At 46.2% G+C, this 18,500-nt stretch overlaps 1 protein-coding gene across 3 annotated transcripts; it reads right to left on the minus strand.

The window, feature by feature from the left end:
* Positions 1 to 5: 5 nt before the first annotated feature.
* LOC139365246 (retinoid-inducible serine carboxypeptidase-like) lies at positions 6 to 16,299 on the minus strand. Of its 3 annotated transcripts, none has more exons than XR_011626556.1 (14): positions 16,125 to 16,278; positions 15,557 to 15,696; positions 14,320 to 14,409; positions 14,079 to 14,234; positions 11,865 to 11,939; positions 9,379 to 9,451; positions 7,789 to 7,826; positions 7,328 to 7,456; positions 7,081 to 7,165; positions 6,725 to 6,838; positions 6,130 to 6,267; positions 3,628 to 3,791; positions 1,383 to 2,814; positions 6 to 1,270 (listed from the first exon to the last, which is right to left on the minus strand). XR_011626556.1 is itself a non-coding variant. In XM_071102748.1 (13 exons), exons 1-13 carry the CDS (start codon positions 16,189 to 16,191, stop codon positions 2,752 to 2,754), a joined length of 1,332 nt encoding a protein of 443 aa, XP_070958849.1. In that variant the 5' UTR covers positions 16,192 to 16,299; the 3' UTR covers positions 6 to 2,751. The 3 variants fall into 3 exon arrangements, 1 of the variants encoding a protein (XP_070958849.1); XR_011626555.1 differs by having other exon boundaries at positions 737 to 2,099; positions 2,529 to 2,814; XM_071102748.1 differs by having other exon boundaries at positions 6 to 2,814; positions 16,125 to 16,299.
* Positions 16,300 to 18,500: the final 2,201 nt, after the last annotated feature.

Raw genomic sequence — 18,500 nt, forward strand, 5'->3', positions numbered from 1 at the left:
CACTATTTAGAAAAAAAAAGCTTTTATTTATTGTTCTCACGCTCAAATTTACAAAAGAAAATCAATCAGTTAAATCAACAGATCTTGAGTACCAGTCTGTATTCCCTGTAGTAGCTCTGGTGCAGGGTGTCTTTCAGCTGCTCTCTCACCATTGTCTTTCAATAGTGAAGAGCGAAGCCGGGGAAAAAACACCCTGGACCAGAGCTACTGCTGCAAGAGACGAGCTGAACACTGATATAGTGCACAATCTGAAATGGCACCCTATTCCCTATATAGTGCACCAGTATGGAAGCAGATTTTGTGGTGGATAATGGTACAGTATGGATGATGTGGGACTGAGCAGTTGGTCGTCAGTAATGGTACGAGATAGAGATCAATCTATCTATGATGCTGGACTGAGCAGTCGGTTATATTTGGTGATTCTTCCTGATTGCCTTATATCTGACGGAGAGCCATTCCAGCTGGCATCAGAGTGTGTGTGTGTGTGCACGTACTAGAGCTGGGACGATAAACCAAAAATTACAGACACCATCTTCCTCATACCAAATCGTTTTGCATACATTTTGGGTTATTTTGCTACACAACGTTCCTGTGGATTGTTCTAGAACCATTCTTTGGGGGAATTTTGCTACACAACATTCCTGTGGATTGTTCTAGAATCATTCTTTGGGGGGAATTTTGCTACACAACGTTCCTGTGGATTGTTCTAGAACCATTCTTTGGGGGGGGGGGGGGGGGATTTTGCTACACAACGTTCATGTGGATTGTTCTAGAACCATTACCTGGTCAACAGTAATACTCTATGCATTGTTGTTTCCTGCTATGAAAAGTCTCAGCCTGTCCCTCAGGGCTGGCACCAGGATGAATCAGTCGAACTGGCATTTGATTTCCATAAGGAGACACATATGTTTTCTTCACGGGACTTCCTCTGTGTGAAGACATGTCATTTAACTGTGAAAATGTATGACCTTTTAATGTGGCATGAACACAACATCATGACTGGTTTTCATCCGATTGTCAAACAAATCAATTCATGAAGTAGGTTAGTCTTGATCTTCATGCTTGAGGGTCACTTGATATTCTAGAAGATTTAAAATGTTGGTCAAAAGGGAAATAAAATAATGATGAGTGGCGAACGAAACTCTGTGTCCTAGCTAGCTAGCAACCAACCAGTTACTGCTGCCTCCCGCCTTGTGTAACGGAGTCCTAGCTAGCTACCAACCAACCAGTTACCGCTTCCTCCCGCATTGTGTAACGGAGTCCTAGCTAGCTACCAACCAGTTACCGCTTCCTCCCGCATTGTGTAACGGAGTCCTAGCTAGCTACCAACCAACCAGTTACCGCTTCCTCCCGCATTGTGTAACGGAGTCCTAGCTAGCTACCAACCAACCAGTTACCGCTGCCTCCCGCCTTGTAACGGAGTCCTAGCTAGCTACCAACCAGTTACCGCTGCCTCCCGCCTTGTAACGGAGTCCTAGCTAGCTACCAACCAGTTACCGCTGCCTCCCGCCTTGTGTAACGGAGTCCTAGCTAGATACCAACCAGTTACCGCTGCCTCCCGCCTTCTGTGTAACGGAGTCCTAGCTAGCTACCAACCAGTTACCGCTGCTTCCCGCCTTCTGTGTAACGGAGTCCTAGCTAGCTACCAACCAACCAGTTACTGCTGCCTCCCGCCTTGTGTACCTGAGTCCTTGCTAGCACAGTGTCCTTCTCTCCAGCCTGCCAAACACCTGCCATCGACGTCGTTAACAGAACTGCAGGAAAGCAATGTCCGACAGGGCGAAGGTGGGGTTTATCGGCGGTTGGCCTCCAACGTTATGGTTCATTTACCGCCCCCCCTACTGAACTGGCTCACCCCCGCCTCTCGATCACAGTCCTAACTTAATAATGGACCAATAGAACTATAAAAAAGAGGGGTTCCTGCAGATGAAGGAATGACCACATTGCAGTAACGCCCAGAATTGCGAGCCGCAATTACACCCTTCTCGTGGAGCGCGCCATTTGCAGTGAATAAGACCTACATCAAGTAGCCTAGGCCTAGAGCTGGGAAGTTCCTGTAGGACATCAGCCTACGTGGTTACCTAGCAACAATATCACGTCTACGGTTAGTAATCTTAGTGTTTTGATGTCGCCCTTCCTCAGGTGGTGAATCATATCGCCTACAGTCCAATAGGCACAAAGATGTCAGCCAATTCTCTGAAGAGGCCAAAATAAAATGTGATCATTGTGGATCCTTTTGACAGGTTGCACATCAACCATTCCTTCCCTGGATATGTGGCATGGGAATATCTTACTTTTTGAATCGTAGTCTACCATCTCAGTTGTCTTACCTGGCCCTGGAAACACACCGTCTAGAGCCCTGCCACTAATTTACATTTAAAAATGTGTCATTTAGCAGACGCTGTCATTCCCTCATCTTACAGAAGATGCTCTTATTAGCTCTTCGCTAGTGTAAAGTAACTAACCATTAAACACAGTAGTTCCATTCATCACGATAGCTAGCTCTTCGCTAATGTAAAGTAACTAACCATTAAAACACATATTATAGTTCCATTCATCCCGATAGGACTTTTAGTCCATGTGGTCCAGCTTTAGCACACCTCCCCCCAAAATAACTGATTTAACAATATTGCAACAAATTTAAAAAAAAGGAAATATATCACAATCTGGATTTGTTTTGTCTCCATATCGTCCAGCTCTAGTGTGTGTGATATGTGTGTGTGTGTGTTATTAAGTGCGAGTGTGTGTGTGTCAGTCCTGCTGTGTGATCATCTTCAGCATCTGCAGTGCCATGGGTCCCTGGTCCGAGGGGATCTGGTAACAGAGAGAGAGAGAGCAATGAATCATGGGAGTGCAAGACAAAAAGGGATACTAGGGGAAAATCTCAATTACAGGGGATCTGGTAACAGAGAGAGAGAGCAATGAATCATGGGAGTGAAAGACAAAAAGGGATACTAGGGGAAAATCTCAATTACAGGGGATCTGGTAACAGAGAGAGAGAGCAATGAATCATGGGAGTGAAAGACAAAAAGGGATACTAGGGGAAGATCTCAATTACAGGGGATCTGGTAACAGAGAGAGAGCAATGAATCATGGGAGTGAAAGACAAAAAGGGATACTAGGGGAAGATCTCAATTACATTATATTTCTCCTTGTCTCCTTCTCAAAAAACCCATTGGATGAGAAAGCCAGAGGCCCCTCCCCTCTCATCTTCTCCTCCAACAGGCTTTGAGAAGGAGAGAGAGGACGCAATTGAGATATTCCCAATGAAAAGGCTATAATGACTGAATACCGGGGTTCAATCTTCTGCATATCACCTTCCTACTCTGACACTAGGGTTCACGTCCCAATAATCTCTCCCTCCTGAAGTGTACACTCATTCACTACTCTTCCCCCATTGTAAAAACAACAGATTGATGTAGGCATGGGCTATAGAGGATGTTTCCATAAACCAGTCAGTTTGTTTCCAAACCCATAAAAGGGAAGTAAAACAAGGTTGCACTTTGGGAGAAAAGGAGAGATCATTATTACTGTACCAACTCTGATGCTTGACCCCGTTTGAAAAGCTAATAAATATAAATGTTGAAAAGAAAATAGATTTTAGGACACATGTTTCTGTTTCCTCACCATGTGACCAGCCTTGAGGATCCAGTAGAAGGAGAAGTTCTTGTAGGTCTTGTAGAAGGCGCCGGTCACACCCGGGAAGGCGGGGTCATCGAGGGCAGTCCATTTCATTTGGCTGAAGCTCTGGAGCCCCACCCACTTCAGCTGCTTCACCCATTGCTCCTGACCTGTGATTGGACAAAAATCAAATCAGTGATCAATTGATCATCTGTATCCAATCAACAATCCTCATGCATGAAAGTATCAGGGACCAATAGTCAATGTATTAATGGTAATATTGATTAATGGTTGACCTCACTATAGCCAGGGTTAGGGAGTAACAGATTATAAAAAATATAAACTAATCCGTTACCAGCTAAAATATAATCAGATGACTACAGATACTTTTGAAAAACTAGATCACTCAGATTACTTTTAAATTCAGAAATAATGTTTGCGTAAAAATCTGACACATTGAAAAAAAGGTGTAGGTTTAACTTTGTTCCACCTGAGACAGTCTGACCACCAATCAGAAACCACTATGACACAATGATGACCACCAATCAGAAACCACTATGATGACACACCTAATGATGACCACCAATCAGAAACCACTGACACACCTAATGACCACCAATCAGAAACCACTGACACACCTAATGATGACCACCAATCAGAAACCACTGATGACACACCTAATGATGACCACCAATCAGAAACCACGATGACACGCCAGATGATGACCACCAATCAGAAACCACGATGATGACAAACCAAATGCGTTTGATGGATTTGCGAGAAAAGAGCAGGAATGGGCTTTTGTAAACTACAGTCCAAACTATGTCTTCCAATGGTACGACTTCTATCGGCATCCAAAGATTATCCAACCTGAATAAACGCTTGGAGGTTTAGGAGGACAGCAGTGGTGTTGTCTACGGCAACACGGATATCACTTATGAGATCTTCATAGCGCATTGATGTGAATCACACTGCTACTCTCTCATTTAGCTATTTGCGCCATAAGGATTGTGGTTGTTGTGGACGGCTGTTCACAAATGTGTATTGTAACCCAATAATGGTTGAATTGAAGATGTTTAAACTGCCCATCAATCATTGTTTTTGAGACCAGTGGACAGCCAGTAAAATGTGATCTTGCAACAGATGCATAGTGTGGATCCCAGCCTGTGGAATAGCCCAGTCTGTGGTGGATCCCAGCCTGTGGAATAGCCCAGTCTGTGGTGGATCCCAGCCTGTGGAATAGCCCAGTCTGTGGTGGATCCCAGCCTGTGGAATAGCCCAGTCTGTGGTGGATCCCAGCCTGTGGAATAGCCCAGTCTGTGGTGGATCCCAGCCTGTGGAATAGCCCAGTCTGTGGTGGATCCCAGCCTGTGGAATAGCCCAGTCTGTGGTGGATCCCAGCCTGTGGAATAGCCCAGTCTGTGGTGGATCCCAGCCTGTGGAATAGCCCAGTCTGTGGTGGATCCCAGCCTGTGGAATAGCCCAGTCTGTGGTGGATCCCAGCCTGTGGAATAGCCCAGTCTGTGGTGGATCCCAGCCTGTGGAATAGCCCAGTCTGTGGTGGATCCCAGCCTGTGGAATAGCCCAGTCTGTGGTGGATCCCAGCCTGTGGAATAGCCCAGTCTGTGGTGGATCCCAGCCTGTGGAATAGCCCAGTCTGTGGTGGATCCCAGCCTGTGGAATAGCCCAGTCTGTGGTGGATCCCAGCCTGTGGAATAGCCCAGTCTGTGGTGGATCCCAGCCTGTGGAATAGCCCAGTCTGTGGTGGATCCCAGCCTGTGGTGGATCCCAGCCTGTGGAATAGCCCAGTCTGTGGTGGATCCCAGCCTGTGGAATAGCCCAGTCTGTGGTGGATCCCAGCCTGTGGAATAGCCCAGTCTGTGGTGGATCCCAGCCTGTGGAATAGCCCAGTCTGTGGTGGATCCCAGCCTGTGGAATAGCCCAGTCTGTGGTGGATCCCAGCCTGTGGAATAGCCCAGTCTGTGGTGGATCCCAGCCTGTGGAATAACAGTCTGTGGGAGTTCCTCCGTTCTAAACTCCTCCCCCTCTGTGGTAATAATGTGCTCCAGTCCATCCTGTCAATACCACTTTTATTAAGAAGACCACAATCGGATTCCTGCTGATGAAAAATAATGTCCAGATCCACATCACCCCCCCTGTCCAGATCCACATCACCCCCCCTGTCCAGATCCACATCACCCCCCCTGTCCAGATCCACATCACCCCCCCTGTCCAGATCCACATCACCCTGCTAATAACTGATTACATTCAGAAAGTAACCTCCCCAGCCCTGGCGACACCTCCCCAGCCCTGGCGACACCTCCCCAGCCCTGGCGACACCTCCCCAGCCCTGGCGACACCTCCCCAGCCCTGGCGACACCTCCCCAGCCCTGGCGACACCTCCCCGGTCTCCACCGTTTATGCTTCAACAGATTTCACTACAAAATGTAAGTGTTGCATGATGTGCCCCTCCGCCTGTAAACAACCCTAGCTAGGGGAATCACTGACCCATGGTGTCCACTATGAGGTCCAGCTGTCCGTTGTAGACGGTGACGTTGACCCCGGCATCCAACAGCTGATCCACCACGTCCACCACTGGCTTCATGAAGTCACCTGACATGCTGCTGAACACTGCCTCAGCCTGACCTAGAGAGGGAAAGAGGGAAGGAGGGAGGTGGTGGTGAGAGAAGGGTGAGAGATTGAGAAGTGGAGCGGGAGATATGAGAGGTCAGAGAGGGCACATTTTTTAAATAGTTCGCCTAATTTCAGTTTGTGACAAAACAGTCATTGTGTAGAGAATCACTGTACCATCTAAAGCGCGGTGCAACAGCTTTCCATAACCAAAAATATTGTATTTGAGCTGTTTGAAGCTGGTGTACAAGATGCACAAAATGTAACTTAAGAATGTGAAGCATAGAAATAGCACACATAGAATAGCTCTACCGCTTCTTAGACTTCCTTTCAAGTAGAATGAGAGATTTATAAAACATACGTCTATGTGAATTTGGTCGGGTTGCCAAAAAAGTTCAATAATTGCAGCTTTAAAACAAAAGAAGCACTTTTTAAAATTAATCCATTTTTTGACCCAGTAGCAGTGTCTTACCTCCCCAGGTGACGTTCTGAGGGATGATTCCCAGCTTCTTCCTGATTGGCCCGTTCATCAACTGGCTCAGTGATTGGCGGTGGAGGGGGCTAATGTGATGCCTCATCAGCAGGGCTGTGGGAGGGACCACGGAAAGTAGACCAACTTAATAAACAGGAAGTGACGGTGTAATCTAGTAAGGACCATCTTTTCACAGACTGTATCATTTGTATCAAAACCTTTTTTACTTGTGTTTTAAATATTGTATGACAACATATTTTATGTATGTTTCTGCATATATGTACCAGGATGTTCAAATAAACCTGTTTTTTGTTTGTTATTCTCTCGTTTAAGACGGAACTGAAAAGGCATCTTACAGAGGAATCCTTCTCCAGCCACGGAGGACATCTCCTCATCAGGTTCCTGGGTGAGGATGTTGTAGAAGTTGACTCCGTTTGTGTTCTGAAATCAGACGGGAGCTGAATGACCATGGCGTTCACACCAACACACACACCACTGACCTGTTCCATGACACTCTCAGTGACAGACCAGAGCTCTGTGGCCTTCAGGTACTGACTGACCTGTTCCACGACACTCTCAGTGATTCACACCAACACCACTGACCTGTTCCACGACACTCTCAGTGACAGACCAGAGCTCTGTGGCCTTCAGGTACTGCCCCTGATCCACCGCCTGCTTCACCGCCTCTGCTGCACTGCTCACCTCCCGCAGGCCGTAGTCATCTAGCAGGGACTGGAAGACAACGGGGAGACGGGTCAGAGAACTACATTACCCAACATGCATCACTGTTCACCTCCCGCAGGCCGTAGTCATCTAGCAGGGACTGGAGGACAATGGGGAGACAGTCGAAGAGAAAAACTACAATACCCAGGTACCAAAACAAGCTGCATTTAGTATTCTCCAGACTTTAAACAACCCAGTCTGCAGAAAGAACTACATAGAATGTAAAACACATCAAAAGCTAAATGTGCCTGTAAACATGGAAAACGCATTTTACTAGGCTGTGTGTGTGTGTGTGTGTGTGTGTGTGTGTGTGTGTGTGTGTGTGTGTGTGTGAGACTCACCGTGCTGTACAGATAAGGACCCCAGGTCATAACAGAATCTGCAGATGAAGAGGAGAAGAAAGTTTGCTTTGCTGTGTAGTTCATTAGGCACCGAATGGACAAAAACAAAATGGGAAACGGAAACCTGGACTCGTCCAATACAGTGGTGGCATACTGAACACTACCCAGGGTTACACCGTCAGTAGGGAACACACTGGTTAGCTAGCCAGGGGGGGGGTGGAACAACGCAGAACGAGGGCTGAAACCGAAAGAGGACCTACCTGAACTATTCCAATAAGAAATGCGTGTTCACGTTGCAAAAACAGTTTGCTACGGGCGTGCACTTATGAACACACCCCTGGTGACTTTGACCTGAACAGTACAACAACCCCCTCATGCATGAAGCTGTACTGAGCCATCCAGACTGAGCCATCCAGACTGAGCCATCCAGACTGAGCCATCCAGACTGAGCCATCCAGACTGAGCCATCCAGACTGAGCCATCCAGACTGAGCCATCCAGACTGAGACATCCAGACTGAGCCATCCAGACTGAGCCATCCAGACTGAGCCATCCAGACTGAGCCATCCAGACTGAGCCATCCAGACCAGGGTTTTTACAAGAGGAGAAACCTGCAGCAGTAGATTAACCGTTTGTTCAGTCAGTCACATGACCCCACAGGGAACAACAGCGGAGTACCAAATTACACCTTATTTCCTGTTAGGCCACTACGGTTGACCAGGGCCCACAGGGCTCTTGACGTAAGTAGTACACTATATAGGGAATAATGTGGCATTTGGTACACAGCGTATTCACGTGTGGTTAGTGAGCCTGAACTGGACACTAGTGGTAAATCTCAGGCGTTTCAGGGTTAGAGTAAACCTTTCTAGCCAATACAGTGTTGTACAGAGTGGTCTGACTTTTAAAACAGCTGTCTGATGAAGGTTCTATCAGACATGATCTGATATTCACAAGGGAAAAGTCACGTTCTGACGTTCTTCTAAGTGGGCGTCCGGATGTTCTAAGTGGGCGTCCGGATGTTCTAAGTGGGCGTCCGGATGTTCTAAGTGGGCGTCCGGATGTTCTAAGTGGGCGTCCGGATGTTCTAAGTGGGCGTCCGGATGTTCTAAGTGGGCGTCCTGGTGTTCTAAGTGGGCGTCCGGATGCTCTAAGTGGGCGTCCGGATGCTCTAAGTGGGCGTCCGGATGCTCTAAGTGGGCGTCCGGATGCTCTAAGTGGGCGTCCGGATGCTCTAAGTGGGCGTCCGGATGCTCTAAGTGGGCGTCCTGATGCTCTAAGTGGGCGTCCTGATGCTCTAAGTGGGCGTCCTGATGCTCTAAGTGGGCGTCCTGATGCTCTAAGTGGGCGTCCTGATGCTCTAAGTGGGCGTCCTGATGCTCTAAGTGGGCGTCCTGATGCTCTAAGTGGGCGTCCTGATGCTCTAAGTGGGCGTCCTGATGCTCTAAGTGGGCGTCCTGATGCTCTAAGTGGGCGTCCTGATGCTCTAAGTGGGCATCCAGATGCTCTAAGTGGGCGTCCAGATGCTCTAAGTGGGCGTCCAGATGCTCTAAGTGGGCGTCCAGATGTTCCGTGCTCGGAGGTAAATACTGACCCAGTGGAGAGATCCAAGAGTCTCCCAGAGCCACTCCGGCAAAGTTACACTTCAGGGTTCCTTTTTCTACGGCCTAGAGAGACAGAGACAGAGAGAGAGAGACAGATGTGTTAGAACAGTAGACAATTGGTGAGTGAGAGAGACAAACACACAATTACTTGTCTTTAACATGACATTACTAACAGTCATTTTACAACGGGTACCAGAAAATGCTCATTATGTATTGTAATTGCTGTTAATATTATTACCACCATAAAGATAATTATTATTGCTTCATCACTAACAGCCCAGTATATTCCAAGTCTTTAGTTGACCATCGTTGTTACACACTGACTTTGACAATGGAAAGGTTTTACTTTTGTGGTGCCGAGAGCCGATGAAGTGAAGTCCCCCTCAGTTGGGGTTGATGGAGAACAGAGTGCTACATCCCAGATTTACAGTTCTGTATTTCAAGCTATCACAAGATGAATAAACTGCTCTACCTTTACGACTGAATGGCCTGAGGAGGTCAGAAGACAGTCTGTCAGCAGTACACCTTGTGATCTGCATGGGTTTACCACCAGACAGGCTTGAGAGCCAAGAGAGACGTGTACCGAGAGAGACGTGTACCAAGAGAGACGTGTTTTGAAAGAGAGAAAGAGTCTTGACTTTTGTCCCATTTTTTTGTGACAAAGAGAAAATGGAGCCAATAGCGCAAAATAACAAAGTAAACACGTTTTCTTAAAACACTACTATTTTATTTGAACCTTTATTTAACTAGGCAAGTCAGTTAAGAACAAATTCTTTTTTAAAAACTGACAGACTCAGGACAGACTCGATATAACTCGGAGCAATGTGATATTTCCCTTCTGATCCTCCAACGTCAGAAAAGCAACATAACGGGTATTTTGCATGAATGTACACACATTTACACAACGAGTGCTGGGTACCGACCGGCTACGCATTTCAGGGCAGAGACTGCAGAGCTTCTGTACAAGAAAACGATGTCGTGGACACTTATCCTCATATGAACTTTGAAAATGTGCGGGGTTTCCCCCGAATCAACAGGGGGCGTTCCCGTGCCACGTTGTCAAGGCTACTAGAGCCCGTCCTCTTGAGTATCCCTATAAAATGACAGGATCTGGTAACAGACATCAGATCAAGTTTCTTCGAGGCAAGGCCACACCCTTTGAACGAATGAGCCCATCTCCTTGGAAACCAAAAACCGATCGACGAGAATTTTTCCTACGCAGAGAGAAGCAAATCAACCCCCCAGAGGACCCTGATGGAACCCACTGTTGCTCATTCAAGACCAATAGACTGAGTTCACCAGACATGCCGGGGGAAATCAGAGAAATAACCAAGACAACTCTAATAGACTTTACATGTCCTGGACTGAGACATTAATCGTAGCCAGTTCAGAAGGGAAACCAGAGTGCGGCAGCATCAGCTGATTACAAGTCTGGTGAATGTACTATTGAGTACAGAATTCGTTGATATTGACCTGTGGAGATTCTCCCCTCAATGACTGAGTTGTATTCCGTTTCACCCTGCTTATATTCCATTAACTACCTCATCTAGTAAATAAAACCTTCAAACTGATTTATTTTTGGCGTCGAGTTAATTTGTGAGCGATTGGGTTCTTGACGTTTCAGAGCTTGACGACTTCAGAATGATAATGGAGTAATTGACTGTTCATTAAGACTATTGATGATATAGGATTAAGTGTTAAATGGTATAACGGCTAGTGATAACTACCGATAGTTTATTCAAAAGAGCTCCAATCCAACCCTTAAATGGTGACCCTCAGATTCATTTGGATAGGATAACCAAATTTGATTTATTTCACCTTTATTTAACCAGGTAGGCAAGTTGAGAACAAGTTCTCATTTACAATTGCGACCTGGTTAAGATAAAGCATAGCAGTTCGACACATACAACAACACAGAGTTACACATGGAGTAAACCAACATACAGCCAATAATACAGTAATCAAATCAGATCAATGAATTATTCCAGGAATTAAATCAGTCAATTATTCTCTTGAATATCTATAGACAAGAGGCACAACTCCTCCCATGTCATTAAAGTATATTGAATTGAGAGAGACAGAGACAGCCAGAAAGACCGAGACAGACAGGAACCCAAGGTACTGTGCTGACCAGTGTGGGTAGAGGTTTGAGGAAGTAGGCCCCAACTTAGCACCAGTCATTAGTTCCTCTGTGTCATGCATGGCTCAACACATGACAGGGAATATCAGTCTTTAGTTTGAAAACCCTGTTCCATTATCGAGTCAGGTACAACTGAGCTACCAGTTTCTCCATGCGTGGTTCCTATTCACTTACATACCAAGTGTTAGAACTGGAAAAGGGTTTCCCCACAGCAGAGACAGTAGGTTCTCATCCCAAATGGCTCCCCTTCTCCCTTCGCAGTGCACTGCTTTCGACCACAGCCCATATACACTGTACAGGGAATAGGATGCCATTGGGGATGTAATTTGTGCCTACCTTAGTGAGTTCCAGTGAGATCGCGGCAGCCATCTTCCCTCCATAGGACTCTGAGAATATGTAGAAGGGCACGCTCTAGAGAAGACAAAAAAATAACAATAGGTTAAAAATAAAAATAAATGTAAATGCATTGAGTAGTTTGAGCCAATACTACAGCCCTGTTCCAATACATCCCTCCCTCCCTAGAGGAGACTCCTGGGGTGCGTTCAGTTCGGTTCAACATTTGCGTGACTGTTTGTACTGAATGAAACGTTTCCTCAGAAACTGAGCCTTTGAGGTATGTTTTCTCCTGTTTGGTGTGGTCTGATCAATATGGGTGTGACTATTTGAAAATCGCAAAACTTGTGCAGCGCGCGCGCGCACACACACACACACACACACACACGTTTAAGCAACAACAAAATCCCAGGACTGAAACTTAAAAGGGGGACTGCACTTCCTGATTTGGATTTGGTTCATTAAGAAATGCTAGCAGCCCATGACTGAATTCAAACACGAGTTGGTTACAGGGTATGGTTTGACCTGGTTGTCGTGTGTGTGTTCGCAGGTGGGAAGAGTTACCCAAATTATTTAGCCAATTAGCTTGAACCGGTGGGTGTGCGACCGTGGCAAAATTGGTTTGACTTTGGATAGCCAATCTCTTGGGCTGGTTAGGGCCCTTTCAAATTCCCTGATGTAAATGAGACAATATTTTCACATCTTTTAGTTCTCATTAAAAGCTTTCAATATTTGCATATGAATTTCTACAATTTATAGATAGTTTGAGGTTTAAATAATTGTAATTTGGAGCTATTGGAAATGTTAAACATATTGTCCCATGTACATTGTGTAATTTACCGATAGTGCCCAACTAGCCCCATAGGAATATCCAAGGTAAACCCACATTTACCACTGTCATTACAATTGGGTTGCATGCAGCTGCCCTCTGAATTGATGATGACTTGTGTGCTGCCAGCGGTGGGCAAGATTGAAACAAATCCAACATTCATTTACGTTGTGATGCAGTCACGACCAACAAGTCTCACAAAACTATTTTGGACGAGACCGGCTTCGACAAGTTATCCTTTACACACGTCGTAGTACATTGTGACAGTAGAATAAATGTTTGACTCATATCGATGCCACAGACCGGTTTTCTAAATGACAAGTTGTTTTTTAGGGGCAGTTGCTCTTTAAGTCGAACTCAGCTCGAGGGTCACATCGGGATTTCGAAATTCAGGGGGCCGCAAAGATGATTTATTTTATGACCGATTTATAAGTCCAAATCAAATTTGCGGGACAGAAAAATAGCAGTTATTTAAAAATATGTAAGTCCATCATCATTTCTCCATTCTTTCTGTTGTTTTAGATGTTCCAGTGTGGCCTGGAGGTTCTCTTCTTCTCCCCAAATAATAAACCCCCCCCCTAAAAAATATATTGTTTTGTTCTTACTCAAACCTCCTGCGTCATCCACATGACGGAAATAAGTTACAGTGACGAGACCTTGAACCCCCCCTGCCATACACAATCTCCCTCTGTGCCTCCATAATCACACCGTTCTCCAACTGGTCCTCCCGGCACAGTTTCCACTGAATTAGAAGCTGAACACCGTTCTGAAACTCACCCCTGGTGATCCGACCCGTGTGAAGCTGAACACCGTTCTGAAACTCACCCCTGGTGATCCGACCCGTGTGAGGCTGAACACCGTTCTGAAACTCACCCCTGGTGATCCGACCCGTGTGAAGCTGAACACCGTTCTGAAACTCACCCCTGGTGATCCGACCCGTGTGAGGCTGAACACCGTTCTGAAACTCACCCCTGGTGATCCGACCCGTGTGAAGCTGAACACCGTTCTGAAACTCACCCCTGGTGATCCGACCCGTGTGAAGCTGAACACCGTTCTGAAACTCACCCCTGGTGATCCGACCCGTGTGAGGCTGAACACCGTTCTGAAACTCACCCCTGGTGATCCGACCCGTGTGAAGCTGAACACCGTTCTGAAACTCACCCCTGGTGATCCGACCCGTGTGAGGCTGAACACCGTTCTGAAACTCACCCCTGGTGATCCGACCCGTGTGAGGCTGAACACCGTTCTGAAACTCACCCCTGGTGATCCGACCCGTGTGAAGCTGAACACCGTTCTGAAACTCACCCCTGGTGATCCGACCCGTGTGAGGCTGAACACCGTTCTGAAACTCACCCCTGGTGAGCCGACCCGTGTGAAGCTGAACCCACCTGGAACTGTTCCTCCTTGTTGAAGAACTGTTTGAGCAGCACCAGCATGTCGGAGGCGACCGTAGCCACGTCAGTAGCGAAGGCCTCGTCTGAGTCCGTGTAGCTGAAGCCTGTTCCTACCGGGTTATCAACGAACAATACACTGGAGTACTGAACCTGCAGGGGCAAAACACACACACACCTTAAACACTGACATCCACTTTCCATTGATGAGCCGTGTGTGTGTGTGTGTGAGGTTTACCCAGGAGTTTTTCCTAGGCTCAAGGTCTCTGTCCAGGGGTCCGATCTCTTCAAAGTTCCCGAAGCCACAGCCTGATCCTCCCGGGCCTCCCTGGAATGGAGACATGTACCACCATTAGAGATACATCCTCTACCCTCCCTCCCTCCCTCTCCCTGTAAGAGATACAGAGGGAGGGATGGTAGAGGATGTATCTCTTACAGAGGGAGGGATGGTAGAGGATGTATCTCTTACAGAGGGAGGGAGGGTAGAGGATGTATCTCTTACAGAGGGAGGGATGGTAGAGGATGTATCTCTTACAGAGGGAGGGATGGTAGAGGATGTATCTCTTACAGAGGGAGGGAGGGTAGAGGATGTATCTCTTACAGAGGGAGGGATGGTAGAGGATGTATCTCTTACAGAGGGAGGGAGGGTAGAGGATGTATCTCTTACAGAGGGAGGGATGGTAGAGGATGTATCTCTTACAGAGGGAGGGAGGGTAGAGGATGTATCTCTTACAGTTCCGCTCCAGTCATTATCATGAGCCTGCCCTCCCCAATTAAGGTTCTACCAACCACCTGTGGTGTAAGGATACCCACTTGTAGCTAGGTAAGAGTCGTGTAGTGTAAGGTTACCCACTTGTAGCTAGGTAAGAGTCGTGTAGTGTAAGGTTACCCACTTGTAGCTAGGTAAGAGTCGTGTAGTGTAAGGTTACCCACTTGTAGCTAGGTAAGAGTTGTGTAGTGTAAGGTTACCCACTTGTAGCTAGGTAAGAGTCGTGTAGTGTAAGGTTACCCACTTGTAGCTAGGTAAGAGTCGTGTAGTGTAAGGTTACCCACTTGTAGCTAGGTAAGAGTCGTGTAGTGTAAGGATACCCACTTGTAGCTAGGTAAGAGTCGTGTAGTGTAAGGATACCCACTTGTAGCTAGGTAAGAGGCGTGTAGTGTAAGGATACCCACTTGTAGCTAGGTAAGAGGCGTGTAGTGTAAGGTTACCCACTTGTAGCTAGGTAAGAGTCGTGTAGTGTAAGGTTACCCACTTGTAGCTAGGTAAGAGTCGTGTAGTGTAAGGTTACCCACTTGTAGCTAGGTAAGAGGCGTGTAGTGTAAGGATACCCACTTGTAGCTAGGTAAGAGTCGTGTAGTGTAAGGTTACCCACTTGTAGCTAGGTAAGAGTCGTGTAGTGTAAGGTTACCCACTTCACTTCTAGATAGGTAAGAGAGTAGTATAGTGTAGACTAGTGGAGTGTAAAGTTACTCACCTGCAGCCACATCACGAGAGGCAGCTGGGAGTAGCTGGCGGACGGGCTGTCAGCATAGTAAAGCCACCAGAACATATGTGCCCCCTCGCGTACGTCAACATATCCCCAGGATTCTTTAGATTTTAGGGGATTCGAGAACCCTGCATACAAGAGTTGGAGATTTGGAGACATTGAAATGATGTTATTAAAAATGCTAAGGTTGGCCTTAAAATGCAGTCTAATGGCAAAATCCCCAGCCCTGATTGCTGCAGCAGATGTCCTGGAACAGCGCAATGGGGGGGGGGGGGGGGGGGTTCTGATCAGGAACACGTCAACATTGTAGCTAGTCAACTTTTGCTTTCACATTTAACGCTGACATGAAACCCGAACAAGTAAAGCACATTAATGGATTTGATCAATTTGATTGCTGGAGCCTGAGTCACCGCACTTAGCGAACTAAACTCTGTGGAGTCACCGTCGTGAAGTCAAGCATGTTTGGATATCGGCGCAGTTAGTATTCAAACTGGAATTGAACCATTTGGAACACCGATATATCGGACACAATTACTCGACAGAGCTAACTACTTACCTGTATCAATTGCCACGACAAGTAGCAACACAACGCTGCAAGCGCTTGTTTTCGTCAACCCCATCATCCCGACTTGTTCACAAGAACTTCACAATGACAACACTTTTCATTACACTATTGTGTCATGTCAGATGTCAGTCACATGACTGACCGAATCCTCAGCTGACCAGAATATGGAAAATGGGGAGAGGCCATCAGGATATTTAGAGCCAATCAATGAGCATTGTGAAGCTAGCCACGCCTCTACCCTCCGCCTTGAATTGTGTCAAAATAAAAGTCCCGGGGAAAATGTCCTGTGAATTTTCCATATTAAAAGCCACGGAACACAGGCGATGTATAAACAGAAGATTGACCAAGAAAAATACATTTATTTATCAAGTCATAAGAACGCAATCATGGTTTTATACTTCTGCCGGAGGGCAAAAGAGCTAATCAAATAAATCAATCAATCTCAATCAATCAAACCTCCAAATCATGTGACTACTCTGGAAACTTTTTTTTCAAACAGCACCTAGCAACAAATTTAGCTACTTTAAAACATTTATTTTGAACTTTTAGCAACTTTTGAAAAGTGACTCAAATGCTAAAATGCACGCATTTTCCCTCTAAATGACACAAAAACGTTTTTCTCTGTCACACGCTCAGTCACAACACACGTGCCTGGCTGCAAAAGTGCATTGTGAGTGACGTGTAATCTACGTAAAGACGCAGTTTTACGCTGTCACTCAATGACATCACAACGGCATTTAGCAACAAATCAACCTGCCTCTAGCATCTTACCCTAAACATTTGTTGGCAACACCGGTCTTAGAGTGATCAGTCTTGACTCGTGACCTGAAGGAACGAGATGTCAACTCGTCCCAGCTAATGCTCTAGGGTTTGGATCCCATCAGTGAGAGTCTGTCTCTATCCATCTCCATCTCAGCGATTTGAGTAACGTTGTTGTGTATTCTACGCAAAGACGCAGTTTTACGCTATCACTCAATGACATCACAACGTCATTTCGCAACAAATCAACCTGCCTCTAGCGTCTTACCCTAAAAATATCCCATCTTCTCTTGAATCCGCTTCATCTTCTACTCAACCTCGTTCTTCAAGGCAGCGATCATGACTGCCTCAATCCTCTCTCAGGAACTGATGAAGCTTTTCAAACTCAACTATTATCTGCTGTTCAGTGTGCTGGGCCTGGCTCTGGAGACAGGGAGAAAACTGTTACTGACTTAGTTGCCATAATAAAGCTACGTAATTATTAAGTAAGTTACATAGGGGCGGCAGGTAGCCTAGTGTTTAGAGGGGTGGCAGGTAGCCTAGTGGTTAGAGTAGGTAGCCTAGTGGTTAGAGGGGCGGCAGGTAGCCTAACAAGAAGAATACGAAACGGGTGGGACTTACCTGAATTCGTCCAATAGAAACTCTTGTTTTCATTGCAAAATGTTTGGGTTTACAACTACTACTACCAAAGATGTAGTATACTCTGCTGTCGCCTATTGGCAAGAAAGGGAATCGCATATTTAAGCCGTGTGAAACATTCGCCTCAGTGCTTCCAGTTAGAGCGTTTGTTTTGAAACGGGGAAGTCAAGTTTTGTAACAATCCAATAGGAGGAAGGAAAACAGCAGCTTCACATTACAGTTGGTCGAATAACCAGATTTTTTTTTACAAATCTATAAGAATGCAACTAGCCAGCTAAGCAACTAGTTAGTTAGGTAGCGGTCGAAATTTAAGCAATTGTTACCCGGAGGAAAATGAGGGTTTAGTATTTTCTTGTATTTAGTCCAGGGGAGGGTCATGTAATTTGTAATCGATTTATATGTCAATATTTGTCCGTGTTGAATTCGGCTATGTAACTTTGGTGTACAACCCTGCTCTCTCTCGTTCTCCTCGCTGAGCTCGGCTGGGTGGGCACTTAGCTTTCCATTGGCTTTTCGATCAGACCCTCTCTGTGCTTGGTGTATCAGCACGTGGGCATGTAGAGTATCTGGTGAATCAAATGGTGCTTGTAGTGATGACGTAGGGAGCTAGCGCACAATAAGAACGATGGTAGAAATGCTGCATTCAAAACAACTGGGAACTCAGAAATCTCAGACTTCGGTGCATTCAAGACAACTCGGGGAAAAGGGGGGAGCTCCAACTGGGGAAAATAGTTTTGAAAGGTCATCCAACTCCGAATTCAAAGTCGGAAACTCAGGCATCTTGCTAGGATCACTGACATTATTTGCCTTCTTTTGTGTGTGTTGAGTTCCCAGTTGTCTTGAAAGCACCAAAAAACTCTGGTGTATCACAACAACAAGCATGGCGTTGCACAATTATGGAAGGACCACAGCTCGTGAAACATGTATCTTCACTACAATGTACAGGTTTCTTTGCGGTCTCTGTCCGCT

Source organism: Oncorhynchus clarkii, chromosome 13, assembly GCF_045791955.1.
Source record: "Oncorhynchus clarkii lewisi isolate Uvic-CL-2024 chromosome 13, UVic_Ocla_1.0, whole genome shotgun sequence".
Classification (NCBI taxonomy): domain Eukaryota; kingdom Metazoa; phylum Chordata; class Actinopteri; order Salmoniformes; family Salmonidae; genus Oncorhynchus; species Oncorhynchus clarkii.